Raw genomic sequence first — 22,361 nt, 5'->3', positions numbered from 1 at the left:
TTAATCTAATATTAAGCCTCCTCAATGCTCAATGGCCCAAAAACGAGTGAGCAAAAAACAAAAATTAATTTCTGAGCATTTAAATAATAACTGATACAAGATTGTTCTTTCGTTCAACAGTTGAAGTATAAAGCCGTGTTTAGAATCCTTAGAAACTGCAAGGTCTTCCTAAAATTATTTTCTGTTTAATTCTTGAATCTAAAAATAATTTGTTGTAGCCTCGAAATTACTTAGGTGTTCCATACTGCAGACTCACAACTTATTAGTTTCTAAGAACTCTAATCGATATGATGATTTACGCTAGTTGTTTTGTATACAAGATTAACATGTTTATAATTATTAAGGAAGACATTTATTAACAATTCTAAATTCAATCAAATTCTTTTGCCTTTTCTTCTTCAAATCGCAAGTCCTTGCTTTTCAAATGCATTACTTGATGACTCATGCTTCAGAAGAGTGAAATAGCCAGTAACTACAGTTGTGATACAAGCAAAAAAGCAAAGTGAAAAGTTGCACCATGCCAATCCTTCAATTCCATGAATGAATTTCGTCAGACTGAACATTGTTGAGATTATTGAACTTGGTCTCTGGGATGTTACCACCACGGCACCAATCAACCTGCCCAAACATTGCTTTAATGAGTGGATAAATAAATAAAAAAATGTATTCTTACCACCACCAGAAAAAAAATAGGTCCAGGAGAAATTCTATTGGCCAGTATTTGCTGAGGAATACTTGCCATGATTCCATGACGGTAAGGCCAAACAGAGTTAGATAAAATATGGAACTAACTGTTGACAGCGCCACAACGTACGGGCATGTATGATGGTTTCCTACAGATATATCTCCAGGATTAATCGTAGATGCTTCATAGGCACAAAAGTCCACAAATGTATGATTCCAAGGAAGAGTAGTGTTCCAAACATTATTTTCCTTCCTTCCTATCATTCCTACTATCGCCAAAGAAAGTGCTATTGTCATGTTTTTCTTGAATCATTTGAGTTAATGAAAAGCAGAAAGTTCTTACTTAGAATCACGAGATACAGGAACACTCTAATGGCCCATAGTATCATTGAAGTTGTACTATGGAAACTTGAGTATGTATCGGCCATACGTTCTCCTGACTCTTTTTATTTACTCGAGATAATATATGAATGCACTGACAAGTTTATAAATCTCTTTATCAATAAGAAATTTGAAGGCTGAATCTCGTTTTAATGCAATAGTCTTTGCGAAGAAAATAGACATCCACGAGCATATTCATCCAGAATCCATTTCTGCTCACTTCTAGATGGCGAATTTCGCAGGGTAGAAATGCAGATCAATTTTAAAAGCCCTAAGAATATTTTATCCATTTGTCCATATTATTTTGTTGAATAAAGTCAATGGAAACGTCTGCAGCTGATATTGCACCTTATAATAAATGCAACGGTAAGCCTAGCCCTTGGAGTTCTCTCTACAGTTTGGTTACTTTTTGTTCTTTGAAGGAGTAACAGATTTGAGAGAAGAACTTTTAGAACTTATTGCAGAGTTGAAAGCTAATAAGCAAAGAAAGATTGCGGATCCTAGTGCATTATGTACTGCTGCATTTAGTCTAACTAATTTTCTATTAGCAGTGGTTCAATTGAAGCTGGTTCCAGCCTCTTTCCTACAGATTGTTGCTCCACAAGCTCTCTTTTATGGCGGCGCTGTTCAGTTTGTCTATGGACTGGTGTGTTGTTTCACGAACAATATGTTTGGTGTTATGGTATATCCTTCATTTGGTGCATTTTGGATTGCCTTGGGCTTTCTTATAACTATGGAAGGTGAAAAAGTGTACGTGTTCGGTGGAAATGAAGGAAATCATGCTCTCGGTTTCCTCCTAGTTGGCTGGCTTATCTATTCCATCTTCTTATGGATTGCAACCTTTACACATCATGTCGCAGCAGTGGGAGCATTTACGTCTCTTGTTATTATGCTTATTTTGTACATACTTGCAGACTTTGGTGTTATTCATAGCACAATACCTGGTGGAATCTTTGGTTTATCACTGTCTGGATTTGGCTGGTATGTAGCATTGGCAGTGTTGGTTAATGACAATTGTGGATGTACTGTCTTTCCTTTGGGTGAGTTTAATAGAATTCCATTTCTGGACAGGACAGGAAAAATGTTTCGTTCTCGTTGACTGAATAAAAATGACTGACATTGTTGAGCTTATTGAAAAAAACAACAGCTTGGTTTCGTATGGAAGCCATCCAAAACGTTGCTTTACGAACTCCCAAACAGGAAAGCATCCAAAACAGCAAAAAATTTACAAAAGAATTTGGCCATAAGCTTAAAAATTTATGCTCTACTAGTTTCTTAAAACTGTGAGCTGTCTAGAAAAATTTTCAAAAGAAATCCCAGTCAAACTTCTAACCGTTTTTCATCCCAATATATTGTAACCACTGCAACTAGTCTTGTGATAACTTGAAGCAAGCATTAATTTGTTAAATATCAATAACTTGTTCAGGTCTTTTTCTGTTGACAACTGGTTTGTAAAAAATTTGTTTTGTGCAAGTTGCATTTCAAAGTCGTTTGAATTGGCGCCTACATTTTTCTTTCTGAATGTGAGGAGTCCTTTTATGGGTTTGGACTTACCAGAGCAAATGGATCCATCAGTTGAAAGAACTCCTTTTGGAAATATTTTCAAACTTATCAAAAAACTCTCGGAGCAACGAAAAAGCTTACTGGATGAGAGAAAGAAACTGGACAATACTCGTTGGCAGTTGCACGCTGAACTAAAGTCAGTTGATTCTCGTCTGACTGAGTTGGTAGAACAACGAGTGGCGTTGGTTCAGAGTCTTGAACAACTCTCAGAAAAAGACGATATTCTTCAAAAGGATATTGAGGAACTTGACTTGCAGCTTGATTCTGTTTTCAAAGAAGGAAAGAAGTTTGAGGATTTCATTCGCAAGTTAAACACAAGCGAACAATACGTGGAAAATGAGCCTGCTTGTGAAGACTTTTCCCCACAAGTGAGCAGCTCTATATGTCTTCATACTTTTTGTGGTCACTCGGGAGGTGTCCTTTCGCTCGATTTTCAACCTGATCTCAATGTACTTGCTACAGGTTCAAGCGATAGAAGAGTATTATTGTGGAATTTCGCCAGCAACAGATTAATTGCCATGTTGTATGGACATACTGGTTGGGTTCATAGTGTATTTTTTGCTGACCATATTCTTGCAACAGGCTCTGGTGACTGTACTATATGTCTTTGGGATTTATCCTCTTTCCAGAAATGTGTAGAAAACGAAAAAGTGGATATTTGTTATGATGTAGACTGGCAAAGTAACATTCATCGTCGTCGCCAAATTCTAAGAGGACATCTAGCAGGCGTTTCAACACTTCATGGTGACCTGAGTACCCGTTCCTTATTGAGTGGTTCATTGGACAAGACTATAGCACAGTGGGATATGGAAACTGGAAAACAAGTAACTACAATGAGGGGTCATGAGGGAGGTTTGTTCACAGTACAAGCTTGGCAATATGCTGTTGTCAGTGGCAGTAGCGATCGTACTATTCGTCTATGGGATTTGAGGAGCCGAGATTGTCAGCGCATTTTCAGAGGACATATGGGTAGTGTTCATGCGCTTCAGTTTGATGAAGCCAAGTTGGTTTCTGCATCTTCAGATCATACTGTAAAGTTATGGGACTTGCGAAATGGTCAATGTTATGAAGATTTGTCTTTAGAAGGAGTATCAAGGGCCTTGTGTTTTGATGAAGACTTGCTTGTATTATCTTGCGATAAGAATCTATATGCATACGATATCGATACTTATCAAAGACAGTCGAGATTTCAAGGACATTCGAGTTCTGTTCGAGATATCATTTTGGTAGACATAGGTCAAGAAGAAATGAGAGACTATGGTGTACAGGAACGTTTTAGCACAAGAACCAGTAGCCTCTGTTCTTATGCCAAGTCCAAGGCTGTTGTGTCGGCGTCTCTCGATGGCACTGTCAAAGTATGGTCGGTTTAACTCAATTTGTTTGTCATGTTGTCAACACTATTATACATACTTGTATACTTTCAAGGACACTTTGATAACCACTTCAGTGAATCCATGAGACCAACTTGGAGTTTTCTTCTACAGACAACACTTTCTGTAATCCTTCTTTGTAGAGACCTGCTCACATCGACTCCAAAAAGGTCCTAGTGAAAGTTATTGAGGAGCTTGTATTCTATTTTCACAATTCTTACTTTGTTGACAAACAGGGGAACAACCTAACAAGTTTCCATAGGCTGGGTGAATAGTTGTGTGTATTTCTCCTCCAGATTGTCGCATATGGTTTTCAAATTTTTCAAAGTTTCCACCAACACTTGTTTGCAGTCGACGTCTTCTTTGGTTTGAACTCGCAAGTGTAGTACGTTTTCACTGGGGTGCGGAATGTTGTAACCGGCAAACTCAACCTGTTTATTTTTCAAGAGCAGGTAACGTACCACATTTCCTAGGGTATGGTCCTCTCCTTTTATGGCAACAGTGATGATATTTTTAGAAACTTCATTTATAGTAACTGTAGCATCCTCGTCTGTGCTCTCATGAATGTCCATTGAATGGGACGACGGATAATGTGATGAAAGCTATTCATTCATATATGGATTCTGTAAAAATCTTTATTTCTTATCCATTTACGCCCACTGTACAATGGAAAACGCGACAATGTTTCTTCTCTCTAAAGTGACAACAAATACACAATTCACTACAAATAGAATACACTTTCAGTTTTCATCTTCTATGAGTAAATCAGCAAAAGAACTAGCAAGTTTCTTCGAGGAATGAGACTGTTCACTATTCACTACAGTCGGAGCAAATAACTCATCAAAAGGATCCGAAGTCTCATTCTTGGATGTTGATATTTCCTTTCTGGCAGTTGAAGGCTTTATATTCTTCTCTTCACTTAAACCAATCAAGTCTACATTATCTGTACCGGAATTGCTGTCGGTAGGAGAGGAATTATTCAAATTAGAATAGTTCGATACTTCATTATTCATACGCTGGTCGCTAGTAGTACTAACATCGGTCACTTTGCTCTCCACAGATTGGTTGTTGGACGCATTTGAATGGTTCCTGAGCCAATCTGCAGAAGAAGATGATACAGGGACACTTGCTTTTAACCAAGCCGGAACTGATTTCGCAGCATCGTCTTCATGATTGGAAGCTTTTGATACATCCTCCGATGGATTCTGACTGCTCTTCGTCTCTGTAGATGACTTTGCTGAATCTACCATTGACTGGTGGATAGAGACCTTCGATTCATATTCCGCAAGCACTTGCAAAATAAAATCATTCAAGGTTAAACATTTGTTGATAATACTTTCATCAGAAATATTCTCCAATAGAGAAGAAAGTCGTTCATGCAAAGTAGAAACCTTTTCATAAAGTTCTCTTGCTAACTCCACCTCACTAGGGTCTTCTGTCTCTGGTTTTATGAAAGAAACAGTTTCCTCGAACAGTCTGACGATTCCAGTTGTCTCCTTCAGCTCATCGTGTAACCTTTCCAGCTCTCGAGAACTACTAGAACTTGGAGAATATTGCAGGCTCGGTATAGAATGATCTGTATCGACCTATTCTCAAAAGATTATTATTCTACTCAAGCATACTCTAACTAGGATCAAACGTACCGAACTCGAAGCTTCTGCTCTAGAAGAAGCCAGTGTTGCTGCCAGTTCTGGGTCTTCCTCGACTTGAATCACGGGAACTAGGCTTTCATTTGTCCTTGGAGGAAAGTCGAATCCTCTTTTTAACAGTTCCTGATACGCTTCTTTGAATTGTGGCATACTATCTTCGACTGGTTGAAAAGCATCTGCCCAAATATCTATTAACTGTAGAATCCGGTTTCGAACGTCTTGCGAAGTGAGGGGGTTGTAAACCACTTTCAAGAGTTTTGGGATCCCTCTATCAGCAACTGCTTTGTAATAAACTGGTTTGCCATTTTTCACTGTTGTTTCTAGCAATACGAGAGCGTTAAGAGCCACTTTCTCGTCGGGATGCTTTACGCGTTTGCAAATATAGCGTACAATCTCTTGCAGGTTGCTAGAGGAAGGCGCTTCTTTCTTGATCAAGTCGCATACCTATTGAAACAGAAAAATATATGGCTTTGTTAGAAACTGTTTTTCAAAGATTAACTTGAGGCATCCCCATTTTTACCTTCATATTGAGTTTCCAGTTGGGTTCTTTCAGCGACGAAGCAGTTGCCTTTAAAATGGTACTTTCTAGTTCGCTCTTGGGTGTAATAGCTCTAAACATGCCACTGACTTTGGACATTGCCAGTGCTGAACTCTTTCGAAGTTTATCCTCTCTAGGAGTTTTGGTAGGAGAGGCGGAGCTCATCTTGAAAATTACGCCCAGAAAACCAAAAGAATTTCTCGAGAATTGTTCAAGTTATGGACTTGACTGAAAAGAGGCTCATTTTTGTAGAAATATGATATCGATTTCATGATATTGTTAGCATATGTTTACTAGTTATATACACAGTATAAATAATATTGTACAAAGAGTTTCAAAGGAATAGTTTTGGATACCAAGGTAGCTTGTACCAAGTAGACCCTCCCAACAAAACATTTCTCTAACTTTTGGTTATGATGATGGAGAGAGTAAAGCAGGCCAAGTAAGTCACTCACTTGGTTCTCTCTTTATTTTTCCATGAAAATACTACTGACAAGAAAACTTAACATCGATTGATATTCATAAATAGACAAGCAATAGTTTCTTTTTGAAAAACAGTCATACTTCAGTATTCACAAGTGCGGGCTTACAACCTATGACACGGTTACAGCAACTACCAAGTTGTTTTGAGTTCTTTATGGGACAACAGCAACAGTTTTACCTTTCTTTAAACAACCACTATGACTCTTCCTCCAAACTGGAAGGATTTCCTAGAAAGGAAGCTGGTAAACCTGCTGTTTCGCTACCTGTTTTACGCTTTGTTCAAGCAGCAGCTGGTGCTTCTGCAGGAATAGTCAATACTATTGTGTTAAGCCCCTTGGATGTGGCGAAAACAAGACTGCAAGTACAGCATCATATTGCTGCCAATCTTAAAGCACAGTGTAGACACACGCATCCAGCGTTGAAATATAGAGGGATGATAGACGCATTGAAGGTGATGATCAGGGAAGAAGGAGTGAGAGGATATTACAGAGGTTTATCTGCTAGTTTATGGGCATTTATTCCCAACTGGAGTATATACTGGGTTACTTATGAGGAGTTGAAAAGAGACTTGGCTCCTAGACTGCAACACTGGGCTTCCATCAACTTCATGTTATCAGCTATGGGAGCAGGAACCGTCACCGCTCTAGTGACGGCACCCTTGTGGTTAGTGAAAACGAGAATGCAGGCTGAAGTAAGTACATATGGAAGAGGGGAGGAAGAGATTTGATATTGTTTTTTGCTAGGCAAAGATACCTGAATATTGCAAGTATCGATCTGTTTGGGGTACATTGGCCTTGATTACTAAAGAAGAGGGTTTTTGGGCTCTTTATAGAGGTTTACTTCCCACTTTGTTAGGTTTGATACACGTTGCTGTACAATTTCCAGCTTATGAACATATCAAGACCCTGCTCAGTCGTCATAGAATGGACCAAGAATGTACCACAGTCGATATTTTCATAGCCTCTTCATTATCCAAGGTAGACAAGATTCCTCACGAAATACTATTGACTGACTAGGCATGATAGGTTTTAGCTAGCTGTGTTGCCTATCCACATGAGGTTTTACGATCAAGGTTGCAAATTAGTGGGTCCAAAGAGATGGCATCCTCATCACGTCAATTGCGTTTTGTAAGCATGTCAAAGGAAATATATCGAAAAGAAGGTATTCGAGGTTTTTATCGAGGTTTTTTAGCCAATTTGGCAAGAACTGTTCCAGCTTGTGTAGTAACCTTTGCGACATATGAATTCACCACTCGTNGGTATCAAAAAGGAATCAGTGAAAGTTTTCGTCATGAGAATGAGAATACATCAAGTGAGAAACTTTCTACAGATTCCTTGGGAAGCTAGAGTTTAATATCACTAACTTGACCTGTTTGTTCAAAGTGTGTTGGATTATTTTTGGATCGAACCAAATAGTAAAGCTGTTTCTCAACAATCGGTTATTCTCTTTTTCATTTATGAAAGAATCTTTGGCTGAAGAGCGAGAAGCGTTAAAGGTTAGACTATAAGGACCTACAACTTGTGTTAGTAGCCTACTCTTACCCATTTTTTAGCTTATTTATGGAAAAGACTTGTTCTGGAACCTTAAGCAAGGCACCTTAAGTGTACAGTTGTTGATATCCAATAGGTGAGCTTCCTAGTTATCCGTTCTTAAAGGTGTTGTTTGTCAACAATAAACTGATGTAAAGGACAGCTTTGGTTCAGTTTTATCTTCCTTCTGTAAGTCCATTTTGTCTTGAGGTTGTAAGATTGACAATGTATGTTGCTATTGAGGAATATCCCGAATATGGCAAGCCACAAGTGTTGGTTCAGGCACGTTGGATACCGGAAGAAACTCGAGTATGTAAGGAATTGTTTTACAGTCAGTTATTAACTTTTTTTTTCTTTAGCTTGAGATTGTATCTCTGTTGATGGCAAAGTTTGGTGAAAAAGGAGGTTGGTTGTAGTCGGATAGAATTCATCTAGAGTTTATACTTTGCATAGGACCAGTAGTATATGAAATGACAGAATTTTGTCGAGAAAGGCTTCAGGATGTGTAAGTGAAGGAAGACAGATATCCGTTCTGAATAGGATTGAGTTGTATTTAGTTATGATAGTTACTATGGCCATCTGTCCAACGAAGAAGAAGAGAAAGAGGAAAAGCGGCCCCAAGATATTTGTTCTACTTTGGAAGATCCTAATTGGCATGATAGAGAAGACAATAGTATTGAAGAATGGTGTGTAGGTGAAGTAGTGATGGATCGAAAGAGTATATTTCAGGGGCTAGTCATTGAAGTTGATGATGAAAACAAAGTAGATAGGTATTTAGTTGGTTGTATTTTGGATCACATGATCATAGAATTTCTTTACAAGTCTTTTGAATGCTTTGCATCGACACCGTAAGATTGGTTCAGCTACCCATCTTATTGCATCTTGGAGAATATTGACACCTCATGGCCATTTGATTCAAGTTGGTATATTATCCTGTTTGGATGAGAACATTGAATGGACAGTTGTCATACATAGGATTGGGACGATGATGGAGAAAAAGGAGCAGGACAGCGCATTTTGCAATTACTTGTCGTAAGGAAACTTGTATTTTGGTTGCTCTTTATTCTTTTATTTATTTGTATTATAGAAGCGTGACATCCAAAATGTATTATTGGTAGTCTGTAGATGGTTTGGGGTAGAGTAAAACATTGAATAGTGAGAAAATAAGTTTTCACGTTTATATTCATCGTAGGGTATTTTATTGGGACCTGTTCGTTTCCATCGTATTCAACAGGCAGCCAAGTCTGCTTTAGATAAGAAATGTTGCTAGTCTTTTTGCATCGACCATTGCTTTGGATGCATTTTGGCTATGTGGATCCCAACATTCCATGGATGGTTGCTTTGTTCGGCGGTTTACGAACTGGCAACTTTTGGAAAAGCCATCGTCATAGGAGAGTAAAAAGTTTTAGATATTCTGTTGGTGTTGTGAAAAAGTTTTGTTATATGGAAAATGTAAGCTAAGCTTATGTTCAGTCTTGTTGTTCGTAATAGTTTTAGACACGTGAGAACGAAAGTTTTTCTTGTCCAGAGTTCGAAACGTTGAATTGTACTTTTCAAGAACAATATTTGGAAGCCAACGGAAAAGCAAACAATATCGGTTGGGACTCTCCTTACGGAAGTGTGATCAAGAGAACTCCTTTATTGGACTTGTTGCGTCAGCAATTGAAGAAAAGTCGGCTAGAAAAGATGGAACAGACTCTTATGCAACGTTGTGGCTCCATTCAAGTGTTGTTTGAGAATTTGCACGACCCACATAATGGAGCAGCTTGTATTCGTACTTGTGAAGGTCACGGTATTCAACACGTCCACGTGGTAGAAGCCTTTGAACCCTTTCAATATGCAGATGGAGTTGCCATGAGTGCAGATAAGTGGATGACCATTCATCGCTATAAGAACTTATATGATGCAGTGGAAACTTTAAAACAACAAAATATGGTTCTCATTGCCGTAAGTATTCACTTTTGTCTCTTTTGGTAGAGTTGTTTATGGAGCAAGCATTGTATGCAATATAGGCTTGTTTAGACCCAGATGCAGTGCCTATTGACCAAGTTGACTTTACAAAATACTCTCGACTTTGTCTCTTGTTTGGAAATGAAGAACGAGGTCTTAGTAAAGGTATTCGGCAGTTGTCAGATATGAAAGTATACATTCCAATGGTAGGTTTTACACAGAGTTTCAATCTTTCGGTGTCATGTGCTATGTTCCTTTATCATTTGAAGTTACAAGGCTGTATCCAACCCAATCTGACACAGGAAGAGATGCAAGAGTTGTATACCAAATGGTTAGTGCGAGGCTCCAGAAGAGCAGCTCATCTTATAGAAAAACATCGTTTTCATTTTCCAGAATTGTAGAAATAACTCGACTCGTTATTCAAGGGAACCACTTGTATGGATTCCTTCATACAAGGTTTGTTTCAAAATAGAAATGACTTTGTTTCTATCCTCGGAACCAAAAATGGCACTACCAGCAACTGCAATATTGGCGCCAGCTTTGGCTACTTGCTCAATAGTATTGGGTGCGATTCCTCCATCTACTTCAATATTCAATTCTGGAAATCGTTTTCGAAGAAAGGCTACTTTGGATACTGTTTCTGGTATAAACTTTTGTCCTCCAAAACCAGGCTCTACTGTCATGACCAACACCATATCCACCCAACCAGCCGATAGATAAGGCTCTAATGCTTGCCAAGGTGTATTCGGTTTGATAGAAATACCCACTTTCATACCACAACGCCGAATATCTTTACAAAGTGCAATCACCTTCTCCGAAGCTCTAGTCCAGTTCTGGGGATCGGGTTCTACAGCTTCCAAATGGAAAGTATAACCAGAAGCTCCAACACTGCTCAATACTTGGACCCACTTCATTGGATCCATTACCATCAAGTGACAGTCGAAATAAGCACTGGTGTGATTTCTTAGACTTTTGACAACTGGAGGACCAATAGTCAAGTTGTCTACAAAGTTTCCATCCATAATATCCACGTGAAGCCAATCTGCTCCAGCATCTAGTACTTGTTTACACTCTTCTGCAAGTCTTGCAAAGTCAGCTGATAATATGGAAGGTGCTACAATAGGTTGTAAAACAGACATGTGGGATTTCATATAAAAATAATTCAACAAGAACAAATATAAAGTGGAAGAGTCAAGATTCCATAGAGATAATATTTATATAATAATAAATAGAAAATAAGCACTTGATTATTTTAAAATCCTTCCATCCTCTCTTGTATGAGTTTTCTTATTTCTTTGGTTGCTCTATTGTGTATGATTGGATGGGAATGCCAACACAACTATCCATAAACTACACGAGAACTATTGGGTTATCAACCAAACAACAACAACAGTTACTTTTTCGGTTTGCTGTACTTTTGATTGCGTGTTGTGTGTCCTTCTGTATTCGTCTCTTTGCGGTGATCAGATATGAAAGCATCATCCACGAGTTTGATCCTTGGTTCAACTTTCGAGCCACCAAAGTTCTTGTGGAACAAGGAACTTTTGAGTTTTGGAATTGGTTTGACTCGGCTAGTTGGTATCCTTTGGGAAGGATTGTGGGGGGTACTGTTTATCCAGTAAGTTGAATTGTCTCGACTATTGATGGTTTATGACTGAGTTGATTGTGAAGGGAATCATGTATTCTGCAGCTACCATCTATCACATCTTACACGCTTTGACATTCCCAGTGGATATTAAGGATGTGTGTGTGATGATGGCTCCACTTTTCTCCTGCTTTACCAATATTGTCACTTATTTCTTCACAAAGCAAGTCTCAGACACTACAGCAGGATTATTCGCAGCTTGCTTCATCGCTATGGTTCCAGGATACCTTTCAAGATCAGTTGCGGGAAGTTATGATAACGAATGTGTGGCAATCACTGCTATGATACTTTGTTTCTTTCTGATCGTCAAAAGTGTACACACGGGTTCCTTGTTTTGGTCAGGATTGACTTGTTTAGCTTACCTTTATATGGTTGCCTCATGGGGTGGTTATGTATTTATCACAAATATTTATCCAATCTATGTATTGGTGTTGATTCTTTGTGGAAGATATTCTCAACGATTATATGTGGCATATTCTACTTTTTATGTCATCGGAACACTCTTATCGATGCAAATACGCTTTGTAGGGTTTCAAGCAGTTCAAAGTTCCGAGCATATGGGTGCTTTGATAGTCTTTGTATTCTTACAATGTTACTGCTTTGTGAACTGGATTCGTTCGTTGGTTCCCAGAGATGTATTTGTCACCCTTTATAGAATATTCTTTTTGGCTGTAGGTGCCATGTTCATGTTGGCAGCTTTTCTAGCAACCGCTACTGGCTATTTGGGTCCTTGGACAGGTCGTTTCTATTCCTTGTTGGATCCGACTTATGCTTCTAAACATATTCCAATCATTGCTTCCGTTGCTGAACATCAACCAACTGCATGGGGTTCTTATTTCTTTGATCTTCATATTCTTAGTATGTTGGTACCAGCAGGTATTTACTTTTGTTTCCAAAATGTAAACGATGGCGTGATATTTTTGATTCTTTATGGAAGTTTTGCTGCCTATTTTGCTGGAGTTATGGTCCGATTGATGTTGGTATTGGCACCAGCTGCTTGTGTGTTAAGTGGAATAGCATTTTCCAAATTGTTGGTTCCTAATGTTGCACAATTACGAAAATGGGAACAAAAGAAGGATGAGTCTCAATGGAGTGAAATAAAAGGAGTGGCATCGTCTTGGATTGGGGTCGTCAGGAGATTCTATTGTCTTGATTCGGGTGTTGACTTATATTCTTTTGGGTGGTTGGAAGTGTTGGTATTGTTTTCTTCTGGGTGGTTCGTTGTTGTTATTGTTTGCTTCTGCGCGTCATTGTGTTTGGTTCGGCTTCGTATTGCGTGTTCAGAACCTTCCTTTGTATATGAGTTTTCTTTGTTGCTTTGGTGAACGCGTTTTCTTTGTTGCTTTCCAGTGAAGCGTAGTAGTTGGTTGCGATACAATACCAAAGTAGATGCTAAGATATTGAGTTGGTAAGTTTCTGACGAATAGGTCATTTGAATAGAATGATTGACGATATATAAAAATTGTAGGTGGGATTATGGATATCAAATATCGGGATTTGCCAATCGAACTGTTATTGTAGATAACAATACATGGAATAATTCTCATATTGCGACAGTTGGAAGAGTCTTGAATTCACCAGAAAGAAAGGCTTTTCAAATATGCAAAAAGTTGGATGTCGATTATGTGTTGGTCATATTTGGTGGTGCATTGGGATATAGTTCAGATGATATCAACAAGTTAAGTAAGATGGTGATAGGAAGAAACGGACTTATTTTGTGTATAGGTTTCTATGGCCGATTCGAATTTCACATTCGGTTGATTCGACGGTGGATGAAAGTGCATATCTTACCGCAGATGGAAATTATCGTGTGGGTGAAGGAGCAGGTCCAGCTCTAGTGGAGTCCTTGATGTATAAGCTTTGTTATTATCGATTTGGTGAAGTTCAGTTTGATCGTGGAAATCCAGCAGGTTATGATAAGGTCCGAGGTGAAGTTATAGCGAAAAAGAAATTCAAGCTCCGTTATTTTGAAGAGGCATTTACCAGTCGTAACTGGTTGGTTCGCATTTATCATGTGAAGGATTTGCCCAATATTGGTTAGTATTGGGTTAGCTATAGCAAGAAAAGATGTGAAGTTGGCAACTTTCTCATCGAATGGACTCCGATATATTGTTGGACATGATTTGCACCAGTCTCCCCAATACCCTTTTTTTGATTGTATTCGGTTGATACTTTTGTAAAACTTCTTCTTGTCCTTTTCTCGCTTTTGCTTTGGCCTGCAATGGCTTTTCCATTACATTTCTCATTATTTGTCTAAGTTTTTGTACATCAGGCACTGCCCAGAAGTGTCCCCAAAAAGGTTCATCTAAACCTTGTCCCGGATGAATACGATCCCACTTTTCAACTGGAATAGGAAAAGAGTTGTCTTCATTCATAAATGTTAGTGGAGCACCCCAACCTGTACCAATCACTGGTAAACCACAAGCCATGGCTTCCATCAAAGGTCGACCCCAACCTTCACCTCTACTAGGTAAAACAAACGCATCTGCTGATAAATACAAAGATGCCATATCATTAGGAGATACAGTGGAAGGAATAAGCCAATATCTGGGAAACTGAGATGAAATATTTCTAGCAATGGATTCCACCAAATGATCGATAGTTGTTTGACTTTCAGTAACCTGTCGAAAACTGGTCAATATCACCAAACAGACATGATCGGTGGATCGGAATTCATGAAAATATGCATCCAATAGGAACTCAACTCCTTTTCGTGGCTCCCATTTGAAAATGGAAAGAAATACAAAGTCATCTTCATGACATGTGTGGAAAGTAGAGCGCCAAGCTTTAGGAACTACAAAAGTTGGCTCATGAAGGGATTGATTACAAGTGTGAAATAAAAAACGTTCTAATGGTTGCGGAATAACCTGAATTCGAGAAGGTTCTAAACCAGCAGCTATAAATTGATTTTGTGTAAAACTACTAGGAACCCACAATTCATGCATAGTGGAATAAAAACGATCGATCCAACCATCTGGAATTCTGTCCGTTTCAAACATGGTTCTTCCAATTCGATACTGGCCCATTTCTTTCAACTGATCAAGCCATCCTCCAGGATGAATATGAGCAATCAAAATATCGAACTTTTTGGAAGGTTCTTGAGAGTTGATAGGAAGTGAGCCATCTGCTGCAGCTTGTAAATAGTTCACTAATGGTTGTACTTGGCTTGTTGCACTCCATAAACGATCGAGAAGTCCACGAGTATCTCTATCCAACGTGTTTAAATAACTCGCGCTTTCAAATTCACCCCACTGGAAAATATTCAAATGAGATATATCACTTTCGATTGATTGGACAAAACCTGTTGCTTCTATACCATAACCCGAACCACTCTAAAAGCAAGTTTGGGCATCACCAAAAAATATAGACAAAGAATACTTACTTTGAAAGGAGCTAACCATAAGAGAGAAATGTTGAGAGGTTCATCCGTTGTAAAACTAGGTTCAGCTTCCAGCAAGTTTTCATCATAGTAACTAGGGAAGAAACTGAGTGGAACGGAACTCGATGTGTTCTTAAATATTCCTTTCCTTATATACAACTCGGTACTACACATATATACAGCTAATATAAGAAAAAGGATAGTTAAAGACTTTGAAAGTGGCGTAGTCACATTCCCCCCTCCTTTCACCATTGTCAAAAGAAACCAATTTCCCGCCTCAAAACCTTTTCATTTTATTATCATACTTCTCTTATGAGGAAGACGATAACGGGTTTTCAAAAAAGAATGCTCAGAACTCTTCCCTAAATATGTATCATAAGCATAGGAATGCTTACAATGTATATCAATATTCAAATGAGATGTTTCGAAATATCAAAGATATGGCTGGGAAGTTGGCGTTTCTTTCATATGTTTCACCAGAATGATCGATGTTGAGCCAAGTTGAGTATACTATTCTTCTGCTTTCCTTTCCTTTTCATTGATGGAAGCGGTCCTTTCGGAGCTCGATGACTGAATCATATCTATACAAGACGCCTTCTTTCTTCTACAAGATAAAAACTCGGCAGCTTGTTGAATATGTTTACGGGAATACTCACTCCAAGGCTTTTCAAATAACTGCTCTACACTTTCCAATTCTATTCCTTTGGTTTCTGGTACGTATAGAAAAAAAATAATCCAACTCAACAAAGTAAAACCTGAGAAGAATGAAAATGCTCCTTGGGCTTTCATCTGACTTAGCATATCCGGAAATGCAAAAGAAATGACAAAGTTGAAGGCATAACTAGCAAAAGATACAATAGCGAGACATTCTGCTCGAACTTGTAATGGAAATATTTCTGAAGTAATGATCCAACTGACAGGACCTAAACCAGGACTAAAAAATGCACGCATGATAAAGAATCCCACAAGGCATAAGGATATGCGAATGTGCTCATTTCCATAAAAGGAAAAACCAATCAATAACAACATGAGGGAAATGACAGGCATAGTGGCAACCAAAAGGATTCTTCTCCCCAATCTATCCACAATCCAGAATAATGGTAATGTAAATAATACGGTGCCAAACATATAAGCAACACTTATATAGATAGTCGTGGAAATGGACAAGCCTGCCTTTCTTAAAACAATGTCGATGTAATAAGACATCGCATTCACTCCAGATAGTTGTCGTGCAACTTGTAAAAAGATTCCCACAGAAACTGCACGTCTAATACGTTTGGTCATCAATATCTTTTTCAATACTTGGTACCAAGTATCTCGTTGTGAATCTATCATCGTGGAATCTTTGATACGTGATAAATCCTCAAGTGCTTCTGTTTCCGTTTTTCGCAATTTTAAAAGACATTGGAACGCCTCTGCTTCCTTCCTCTTGAATATCAACCACCTCGGAGACTCTGGTGTGAAAATAAGACCAATTAGACAACAAAAAGGAGGAACAATAACTGATCCTAACATAAGTCTCCAGCCATTATCAACTTGGACAAATGCTGCATCTGCAATCGAGCCAAAAAATAGTCCAAAAGTAAGGGAAAGCTGATAGATAGCAGTCAAAGCACCTCTTACTACAGCTGGAGCACTTTCAGATAAATAAATTGGAATGGTAGCACTGTAAATTCCAAAAGAAGTCCCCAGGAAAATTCTAGCAAATAATAACACACCCCATACATTAGCCAATGCCTCTATCAACCCTGCTCCTACTGCTACAAATGAGGCGACAAACATGGCTCCCTTCCTCCCTAAGAAAAGGTTGATAATCGAAGACCTATCCTATATGATATCTCTAAAACAATAGCTATAGCATCTTACATAAAGGAACCAATCACTGCTCCAATTAGCGTTGCTGCACTGGTTAGGCCGTGCAAAGAATCGTTCAAATGAAAACGAGACACAAAGAACATCTGTGCACCATTAACAAGTGAAATATCTATTCCGACAGTGCAGCCACCAAACGCAACCACCAAACTAAGTACATAGAGACGAGTTGTTATATTTTCAGTAGAGAACCAGCGCATGATAGAAAAAGATATTTTTCACAATTTCTCTCTGCCCAACGTCGAAACTCCAAGTCGCTGAGCTTTTCATTCACATCGTTGCTTGAGTTTCCATCATCATCTGTTTCACAAGATTTGTGTTCAATCTCTTATCAATTTCTGCTTTCTACAATTAGATAGAATCCAACAGACTTCACTAGGATAACTATTGAGCATTATTTCCTTTTGCATTCTATTATTCACAATCTAATTTGAATATATATAAGGAACACAGTCTTTTTATTTAACAGAGTCAAGAAAGCAAAAACGGCAAATGGAAAAATTTAGATTGACCCAAAAAAAATGCTAATGAAGGAGAGTTGGACTACACATTGTTGTAATACGTTCACCTCCCTTGTTGACCTTTCAAGAAATCCTATGAAGTGGTTATTTCCAGTCATACTATACTCATTTATTTTATATCAACTTAGGATAGTCAGTAGACTCCACCGTAAGCCAAAGTCTCTTGTTGAACTAACTAAACCACGTTACTAACGGCCTGCCTTAACATAGACCTAATTGTTCCCATTTCGGGAACCAATCAAGTCTATTATGACAACTCGAAAGGCATCTGTAAGAATTATATGACCCCGTCTTCGGAGATGGTGCCAAATATTGTTCACTTTGTATATGGGTTGGAGAAAAATCCACCTTTTGGTATAGTTGAGCATCTGATTGTACTAGCGACTATACGAAGAGTACGACCTGAAAAGGTTTATTTTCACTATCACTATTTACCCAATGGCACGTGGTGGGAACGTACAAAGCCATATTTGGTGTTGAATCAAGTTGCGGTAAGCTCACGAAGAGTTTTGTCAATTCTATTGAAGTTTGCTAGTCACCTTTACAGGTATTTGGGAAGCCACTCAATCATGTTGCTCATAAGGCGGATGTTGTACGTTTAGAAATGTTGCTCAAATATGGTGGTATCTATTTGGTGAGTCAATTGTCCGATCCTGTATCGCATGAGTCTCAAAGTTTTGAAGGACATGGACGTCTTCCCATTGAAAAGCTTCGATGAGTTACGACATTTTCCTATGGTTTTGGGTCAAGAAGGACTGGATGGCTTTATCGGACTAGCTAACGCAGTCATTGTCGCACATTCTTCTTCTTCTTTCCTTCTACAATGGTTCCTAGAATATCGACATTTTAATGACTTTGTGTGGAATTGGTTTTCTGTTCGTTTACCCAAAATTATGTCTTTTGAAATGAGTGATTCCATATGTGTACTGAATCATACAGCTTTTTTTGATCCTTTATGGACAGAAGAAGGTATCGAAGAACTTTATTATAGAGACCTCGGTCGCAATTTTTACGACGGTCACTATGCTGTTCACTTTTGGGGAGCCGAGTTCAAACACGGTTGGGAAAATTTCACGGTACAAGATATAGTCTCTGGCCACGGTGTTTTTCATCGTTTACTAACAGATTTTATATACGAGTTTGACGAAAGGCAGCATCTTGAATTCGTCGAATACTCTAGCGTAGTCCAATAGAAGAGCGTATTACCCTTTCATCTTTATAGAATGCGCGTTATCCGGAAGTTTTTTTAAACGGAGGATCATTCCAGTCATCGGACAAATGGAAGCTCATATTTTTGGAGGGCCGTAAGGTGGCCAGATCTATGACTTATCGTATGAGTATATTCAAGCTTCCCTTTATGGCCATTTTGAGAGAAGATACCCTTTTCATATTCTCGTCTGTCCTAGTATTTCATTTTTTCTAGTGATGTGTCGTGTTGTATAACTCGAGAAAATATCTCTCTCTCTTGTTCGTTAGTAAACCTTTCATTTCCAATCGTGTGGCTCTCAATTATTCTTCGCCCATTGGATTTTCTTCGATTGTTGGTGTAACCAATCATTTGGAGATTATTGACTATCCCAGTGCACACATTTGTATATGGCTCATTTTGAATTGTGATATTTATTTCACTCATTGTATACATAGCTAGCAGTTGTTGTATCTGTAAACGTTCTGTAGTCAAGTTTCCTGGCATTCTGTTTATAAATAGTAGCTTGATAACGATGGCGTTTACTTGTGCTCAAGGTGTTCTCTTCAAGTTGCCTACCAAGCCAGTGAGTTGCGATAAAATCTCTCTAGTGGTGCATCATAAGAATTCTTTCGGAAGAAAAAACAGAAAATTATCAAAGACTACAACGGTTATCGTAACTGGTGACTGCAAGATAGACAAGGCAAACTGCCTGTTGGGTGGCACAACTCTCGGAGCTCTTGTTCCAACGAATTCTCTTGTGTCCACTAAGAACAGAGAAGAGAGGAAAAAGACAAAACACACTTTGAACAAAGGTTTCAGCTGGGGAGCTGGGTCTCAAAAAAGGAAACCTGAAACTCCTATATCAACAACAGTAAAATGTTACCATGACCAGGGAGAGTCCGAAAATACAAAGTCTTCAAAGTTGTGCGAAAGTCAAGAATCTCTGAAGGGTGCCAAGAAAGCCACAACGCCGCTCCACACGAATTCCAACCCCTTGAAGAGCAAAAAAATTCGTTCGACAGCTGCCACAAGTAGAAAGCCAAACTCTCAGTCGAAGGCGTGGAATATCAAGAAGAAAGTCCACAAAGAACAGACATCTAGAAATTCACAAGTCGTAAAAGCTGCTCAGGAAGAAGACGAGTCTTACAAGAAGTCTTATAACAATGGACATGCCCAGTTTCTTTTTTCAGATGGATACATTCATGCCATCGATAAAAGCCGCCTCTTAAGTCAAGAAGAAGAAGCAGAGCTTGCAAACTACCTGAAGAAACAAACACGGTTGATTGATATACAACAAAGGTAAGGCTCCAATTCTTGATCCATTTTGGATACCTAAATAAAGCCTCACTTAGAATGATGCAGAAATTCGGTAGAAAATTGTCTCTAGAAGAATGGGCTATAAGAGCAGGAATGGTAAGGCTATATAAAGCAATGATAATGTTTGAAAGGTAATTGACATTTTTTTAGTCCGTACAAGATCTACATGACGCCATTATACTTGGAAACAATGCGAAGGAAAAACTTATTACTGCCAATCTAAGACTTGTCCATTCCATTGCCTCACGTTTCGCTCACGATTCTAATAAGAACTTTCACAAACCTGTGCAGTTAGTAGATTTGATACAAGAAGGCATCCTAGGTTTGATCCAAGCCACTGACAAATTCGACCCTTCTTATGGTTGGAGGTTCTCAACGTTTGCGACGTGGTGGATTCGCGCCAGCATATCCAAATATCTAAATGAATACAATCGCTCCGTTAGAGTGCCTGCCAAGGTTCTTGCTCTTTTCAATCAGTCGAAAAAAGTCGCAGTCGAACTGGAAAGTAAGAAGAAAGTACCAAGTGAGAGTGAAGTCTGCTCGTTACTTGGTGTCTCAAGTTCCCGTCTTCGCTTTTGTATAGAGGTATTTCCGTATTCTTTTTCATATTGTGCACCTCCTTATGTCTAATTTGTAGGCTGTTACTAACCAACCTGTTTCATTGGAAAGGTTAGGAGAGTTGTTAGAAGATAGTGGACGTCTGGGTAAGGGGGCTGTGTATTGTGTGGCAGATAGCAGGGAATGTACAGAAGAAAACCTGGCAGAGTGTTTGTTGCGTGCGGACCTTTTTAAAGTGTTACAGGAATACCTTTGTCCTATGGAAACGAGGGCATTACTTTTGAGATATGGCCTCCGAGATGGACAATTTCGATCTCTGGAGGAGTGCGGGAGAATTATGTCGTGTAGCAGGGAGAGGGTTCGACAACTATTGTTGAGTGGCATCACAAAACTGAGAAATTCTACCGTTGAGAGTTGTCTGAAGGACTATTTGCAATGAATAGATTGTGAATAACAGCGTTCAAATGAAGTGTAGAATAGTTTTTGGAATTTCAAAGTCTCGATGATAATGATGTATCGATACTTTTAGGGTTCGAATAAATTGGATGTGTTGGGGCGCTTTTGAGAAGTCATTCACATTGTTTCACAACCCTTTCGTTCTGCAAAGGCTTTATGTTGTGGTTCACCGGTGCCAGTCACTTTATACCACAAGTAAAGACTTCATTTTCCAGAACTGGTTGCATACGTTGCCTTTTGAATATTCGCCAAAATAGAGCACGAAAGAATCAGAAGGACGATATATTAAGGAGACAATGGAAAGCTGATGGACAACGACAGGACGCTTTTCTACTAGCTGCTGTCCAACATAAACCGGATAACCAGGTTCCTGTAGAAGGAGATAAACCACAAATGAGGGCTGTCAGTTTAGGAAAAACCGTAAGGATTCAGTCTTCCAACTGGCCAGTAAGTGAAGAACCTCGATGCTTTGTATTCTTATGAACTCTCCAAAAGCTTGCACGTAATACGTCGGAATGGGGTGTTTTTGTTCTTATACTCGTGAACTTGTTATTATTTGTTGCAAGTCGCTTTATTTGGCCAAACTTACTTGCCTTGCTAGTTTTGACACATAGTGGGCCACGCTGGTGGCAGTTTGTGACTTATTCTTTCTGTCACGAGTCCTGGGCACATTTATCAAATAACCTTTTTTTTCTTTTGATTTTTGGTAAACTCGTAGAAGAAGAAGAAGGAGCATTTGGAATCATAATGAGCTATTGTATTTGTGCCTTTGGATCAGCATTATTGAGTTGGATGGTATTACCTAAACACTCCGTTTCTGTTGGAGCAAGTGGTGCTGTATTTGGTTTGTTTACTATTTGCGTTTTAACGCGGTTTTCATGGAATTGGAAAAGACTTTTAGAATTTTTGATCCTTGGACAATATGTTTATCAGATACTTGGAAGAGAAGTGCGCCTTGCAGCTTCCAGTAGTTCACATAAGTGGACTGCTGTTGCTGTCAACCATATAGGTCATATTGCAGGTTCGGCGACAGGAATTCTTTTGGTTTTATTTTTACGCCTGGTGGTTGCTTCTTATTCCGATGTATATTCAAATAAAACAGACTAGTAGTACCTTTAGAGCATACAGAATAAGTCCTTTGTTTGTAACAATTTGTTGATGCGTATCTATTGTGAATGAAAAAGTTGCTTTTCAATCTTTTCTAGTTGAATGGGAGAATGTGAGTCACGCAGAATGACCCTTTCACATATTGGAAATCATATGCTCATATGTAAAAA

At 38.8% G+C, this 22,361-nt stretch overlaps 12 protein-coding genes across 13 annotated transcripts; 9 read left to right on the top strand and 3 right to left on the bottom strand.

Moving 5' to 3' along the window:
• Positions 1-1,350: 1,350 nt before the first annotated feature.
• Positions 1,351-2,188, top strand: Gasu_35520 (putative acetate transporter). Its single transcript, XM_005705441.1, has 2 exons — positions 1,351-1,431; positions 1,488-2,188. The coding sequence occupies exons 1-2, from the start codon at positions 1,386-1,388 to the stop codon at positions 2,162-2,164; spliced, it is 723 nt and encodes a 240-aa protein (XP_005705498.1). The 5' UTR covers positions 1,351-1,385; the 3' UTR covers positions 2,165-2,188.
• Positions 2,189-2,430: 242 nt separating this feature from the next.
• Positions 2,431-4,065, top strand: Gasu_35510 (F-box and WD-4 domain protein 1/11). Its single transcript, XM_005705440.1, has one exon. It carries the CDS (start codon positions 2,604-2,606, stop codon positions 3,996-3,998), a length of 1,395 nt encoding a protein of 464 aa, XP_005705497.1. The 5' UTR covers positions 2,431-2,603; the 3' UTR covers positions 3,999-4,065.
• A 352-nt stretch (positions 4,066-4,417) lies between these two features.
• Positions 4,418-6,460, bottom strand: Gasu_35500 (uncharacterized protein). Its single transcript, XM_005705439.1, has 3 exons — positions 6,168-6,460; positions 5,642-6,091; positions 4,418-5,584 (listed from the first exon to the last, which is right to left on the bottom strand). Exons 1-3 carry the CDS (start codon positions 6,348-6,350, stop codon positions 4,739-4,741), a joined length of 1,479 nt encoding a protein of 492 aa, XP_005705496.1. The 5' UTR covers positions 6,351-6,460; the 3' UTR covers positions 4,418-4,738.
• A 210-nt stretch (positions 6,461-6,670) lies between these two features.
• Positions 6,671-8,375, top strand: Gasu_35490 (mitochondrial carrier). Its single transcript, XM_005705438.1, has 5 exons — positions 6,671-7,359; positions 7,412-7,645; positions 7,694-7,926; positions 7,998-8,163; positions 8,221-8,375. Exons 1-5 carry the CDS (start codon positions 6,781-6,783, stop codon positions 8,296-8,298), a joined length of 1,290 nt encoding a protein of 429 aa, XP_005705495.1. The 5' UTR covers positions 6,671-6,780; the 3' UTR covers positions 8,299-8,375.
• A 15-nt stretch (positions 8,376-8,390) lies between these two features.
• Positions 8,391-10,595, top strand: Gasu_35480 (tRNA/rRNA methyltransferase (SpoU)). 2 transcript variants are annotated; one of them, XM_005705437.1, is made up of 11 exons: positions 8,391-8,506; positions 8,557-8,602; positions 8,651-8,702; positions 8,755-8,967; positions 9,020-9,116; positions 9,173-9,229; positions 9,285-9,332; positions 9,390-9,420; positions 9,468-9,649; positions 9,695-10,144; positions 10,210-10,595. In XM_005705437.1, exons 1-11 carry the CDS (start codon positions 8,423-8,425, stop codon positions 10,546-10,548), a joined length of 1,599 nt encoding a protein of 532 aa, XP_005705494.1. In that variant the 5' UTR covers positions 8,391-8,422; the 3' UTR covers positions 10,549-10,595. The 2 variants fall into 2 exon arrangements, with proteins under 2 accessions (XP_005705494.1, XP_005705493.1); XM_005705436.1 differs by lacking the exons at positions 9,390-9,420; positions 9,468-9,649; positions 9,695-10,144; positions 10,210-10,595 and having other exon boundaries at positions 9,285-9,375.
• A 5-nt stretch (positions 10,596-10,600) lies between these two features.
• Gasu_35470 (uncharacterized protein) lies at positions 10,601-11,391 on the top strand. Its single transcript, XM_005705435.1, has one exon. The coding sequence runs from the start codon at positions 10,622-10,624 to the stop codon at positions 10,865-10,867; it is 246 nt and encodes an 81-aa protein (XP_005705492.1). The 5' UTR covers positions 10,601-10,621; the 3' UTR covers positions 10,868-11,391.
• Positions 11,392-11,440: 49 nt separating this feature from the next.
• Gasu_35460 (dolichyl-diphosphooligosaccharide--protein glycosyltransferase) lies at positions 11,441-14,055 on the top strand. The gene is made up of 5 exons (XM_005705434.1): positions 11,441-11,765; positions 11,819-13,087; positions 13,148-13,200; positions 13,261-13,470; positions 13,518-14,055. Exons 1-5 carry the CDS (start codon positions 11,469-11,471, stop codon positions 13,831-13,833), a joined length of 2,145 nt encoding a protein of 714 aa, XP_005705491.1. The 5' UTR covers positions 11,441-11,468; the 3' UTR covers positions 13,834-14,055.
• A 4-nt stretch (positions 14,056-14,059) lies between these two features.
• On the bottom strand, positions 14,060-15,430 carry Gasu_35450 (glycosyl transferase family 1). The gene is made up of 3 exons (XM_005705433.1): positions 15,175-15,430; positions 14,204-15,124; positions 14,060-14,157 (listed from the first exon to the last, which is right to left on the bottom strand). The coding sequence occupies exons 1-3, from the start codon at positions 15,421-15,423 to the stop codon at positions 14,098-14,100; spliced, it is 1,230 nt and encodes a 409-aa protein (XP_005705490.1). The 5' UTR covers positions 15,424-15,430; the 3' UTR covers positions 14,060-14,097.
• Positions 15,431-15,439: 9 nt separating this feature from the next.
• Positions 15,440-17,280, bottom strand: Gasu_35440 (MFS transporter, SP family, sugar:H+ symporter). The gene is made up of 2 exons (XM_005705432.1): positions 17,038-17,280; positions 15,440-16,993 (listed from the first exon to the last, which is right to left on the bottom strand). The coding sequence occupies exons 1-2, from the start codon at positions 17,241-17,243 to the stop codon at positions 15,682-15,684; spliced, it is 1,518 nt and encodes a 505-aa protein (XP_005705489.1). The 5' UTR covers positions 17,244-17,280; the 3' UTR covers positions 15,440-15,681.
• A 260-nt stretch (positions 17,281-17,540) lies between these two features.
• On the top strand, positions 17,541-19,085 carry Gasu_35430 (alpha 1,4-glycosyltransferase family protein). Its single transcript, XM_005705431.1, has 4 exons — positions 17,541-17,712; positions 17,775-18,055; positions 18,100-18,198; positions 18,248-19,085. The coding sequence occupies exons 1-4, from the start codon at positions 17,571-17,573 to the stop codon at positions 18,755-18,757; spliced, it is 1,032 nt and encodes a 343-aa protein (XP_005705488.1). The 5' UTR covers positions 17,541-17,570; the 3' UTR covers positions 18,758-19,085.
• Positions 19,086-19,100: 15 nt separating this feature from the next.
• Gasu_35420 (RNA polymerase primary sigma factor) lies at positions 19,101-21,205 on the top strand. Its single transcript, XM_005705430.1, has 4 exons — positions 19,101-20,052; positions 20,106-20,166; positions 20,221-20,655; positions 20,708-21,205. Exons 1-4 carry the CDS (start codon positions 19,286-19,288, stop codon positions 21,065-21,067), a joined length of 1,623 nt encoding a protein of 540 aa, XP_005705487.1. The 5' UTR covers positions 19,101-19,285; the 3' UTR covers positions 21,068-21,205.
• A 5-nt stretch (positions 21,206-21,210) lies between these two features.
• Gasu_35410 (uncharacterized protein) lies at positions 21,211-22,279 on the top strand. Its single transcript, XM_005705429.1, has 2 exons — positions 21,211-21,531; positions 21,580-22,279. Exons 1-2 carry the CDS (start codon positions 21,241-21,243, stop codon positions 22,189-22,191), a joined length of 903 nt encoding a protein of 300 aa, XP_005705486.1. The 5' UTR covers positions 21,211-21,240; the 3' UTR covers positions 22,192-22,279.
• Positions 22,280-22,361: the final 82 nt, after the last annotated feature.

Source organism: Galdieria sulphuraria, assembly GCF_000341285.1.
Source record: "Galdieria sulphuraria unplaced genomic scaffold scaf_29, whole genome shotgun sequence".
NCBI classification, from domain to species: Eukaryota; Rhodophyta; class Bangiophyceae; order Galdieriales; family Galdieriaceae; genus Galdieria; species Galdieria sulphuraria.
The sequence above is the reverse complement of the archived record's forward strand: the minus strand, read 5'-3'. Positions and strand labels throughout refer to the sequence as shown.

Coding starts and splice junctions, on each gene's coding strand:
- Gasu_35460 (XM_005705434.1), top strand. CDS start 11,469: ATGGGAATGCCAACACAACTATCCATAAACTACACGAGAACTATTGGG. Junction 11,766..11,818: donor TGGGGGGTACTGTTTATCCA/GTAAGTTGAATT, acceptor TTGATTGTGAAG/GGAATCATGTATTCTGCAGC. Junction 13,201..13,260: donor GATGCTAAGATATTGAGTTG/GTAAGTTTCTGA, acceptor TAAAAATTGTAG/GTGGGATTATGGATATCAAA.
- Gasu_35470 (XM_005705435.1), top strand. CDS start 10,622: ATGACTTTGTTTCTATCCTCGGAACCAAAAATGGCACTACCAGCAACT.
- Gasu_35450 (XM_005705433.1), bottom strand. CDS start 15,423: ATGGTGAAAGGAGGGGGGAATGTGACTACGCCACTTTCAAAGTCTTTA. Junction 15,125..15,174: donor TATGGTTAGCTCCTTTCAAA/GTAAGTATTCTT, acceptor ACTTGCTTTTAG/AGTGGTTCGGGTTATGGTAT. Junction 14,158..14,203: donor CCATGGCTTGTGGTTTACCA/GTGATTGGTACA, acceptor TTATGAATGAAG/ACAACTCTTTTCCTATTCCA.
- Gasu_35500 (XM_005705439.1), bottom strand. CDS start 6,350: ATGAGCTCCGCCTCTCCTACCAAAACTCCTAGAGAGGATAAACTTCGA. Junction 6,092..6,167: donor ACTGGAAACTCAATATGAAG/GTAAAAATGGGG, acceptor CTGTTTCAATAG/GTATGCGACTTGATCAAGAA. Junction 5,585..5,641: donor GAGCAGAAGCTTCGAGTTCG/GTACGTTTGATC, acceptor TTTTGAGAATAG/GTCGATACAGATCATTCTAT.
- Gasu_35420 (XM_005705430.1), top strand. CDS start 19,286: ATGGCGTTTACTTGTGCTCAAGGTGTTCTCTTCAAGTTGCCTACCAAG. Junction 20,167..20,220: donor GGGCTATAAGAGCAGGAATG/GTAAGGCTATAT, acceptor ACATTTTTTTAG/TCCGTACAAGATCTACATGA. Junction 20,656..20,707: donor GTCTTCGCTTTTGTATAGAG/GTATTTCCGTAT, acceptor TCTAATTTGTAG/GCTGTTACTAACCAACCTGT.
- Gasu_35410 (XM_005705429.1), top strand. CDS start 21,241: ATGTTGTGGTTCACCGGTGCCAGTCACTTTATACCACAAGTAAAGACT. Junction 21,532..21,579: donor TTCAGTCTTCCAACTGGCCA/GTAAGTGAAGAA, acceptor ACTCTCCAAAAG/CTTGCACGTAATACGTCGGA.
- Gasu_35480 (XM_005705437.1), top strand. CDS start 8,423: ATGTATGTTGCTATTGAGGAATATCCCGAATATGGCAAGCCACAAGTG. Junction 8,507..8,556: donor GGATACCGGAAGAAACTCGA/GTATGTAAGGAA, acceptor TTTTTTCTTTAG/CTTGAGATTGTATCTCTGTT. Junction 9,117..9,172: donor CTCATGGCCATTTGATTCAA/GTTGGTATATTA, acceptor TGTCATACATAG/GATTGGGACGATGATGGAGA.
- Gasu_35510 (XM_005705440.1), top strand. CDS start 2,604: ATGGGTTTGGACTTACCAGAGCAAATGGATCCATCAGTTGAAAGAACT.
- Gasu_35440 (XM_005705432.1), bottom strand. CDS start 17,243: ATGCGCTGGTTCTCTACTGAAAATATAACAACTCGTCTCTATGTACTT. Junction 16,994..17,037: donor GCAGTGATTGGTTCCTTTAT/GTAAGATGCTAT, acceptor CATATAGGATAG/GTCTTCGATTATCAACCTTT.
- Gasu_35430 (XM_005705431.1), top strand. CDS start 17,571: ATGAAGGAGAGTTGGACTACACATTGTTGTAATACGTTCACCTCCCTT. Junction 17,713..17,774: donor GATAGTCAGTAGACTCCACC/GTAAGCCAAAGT, acceptor GCCTTAACATAG/ACCTAATTGTTCCCATTTCG. Junction 18,199..18,247: donor AATATGGTGGTATCTATTTG/GTGAGTCAATTG, acceptor AAAGTTTTGAAG/GACATGGACGTCTTCCCATT.
- Gasu_35520 (XM_005705441.1), top strand. CDS start 1,386: ATGGAAACGTCTGCAGCTGATATTGCACCTTATAATAAATGCAACG. Junction 1,432..1,487: donor ACCTTATAATAAATGCAACG/GTAAGCCTAGCC, acceptor TGTTCTTTGAAG/GAGTAACAGATTTGAGAGAA.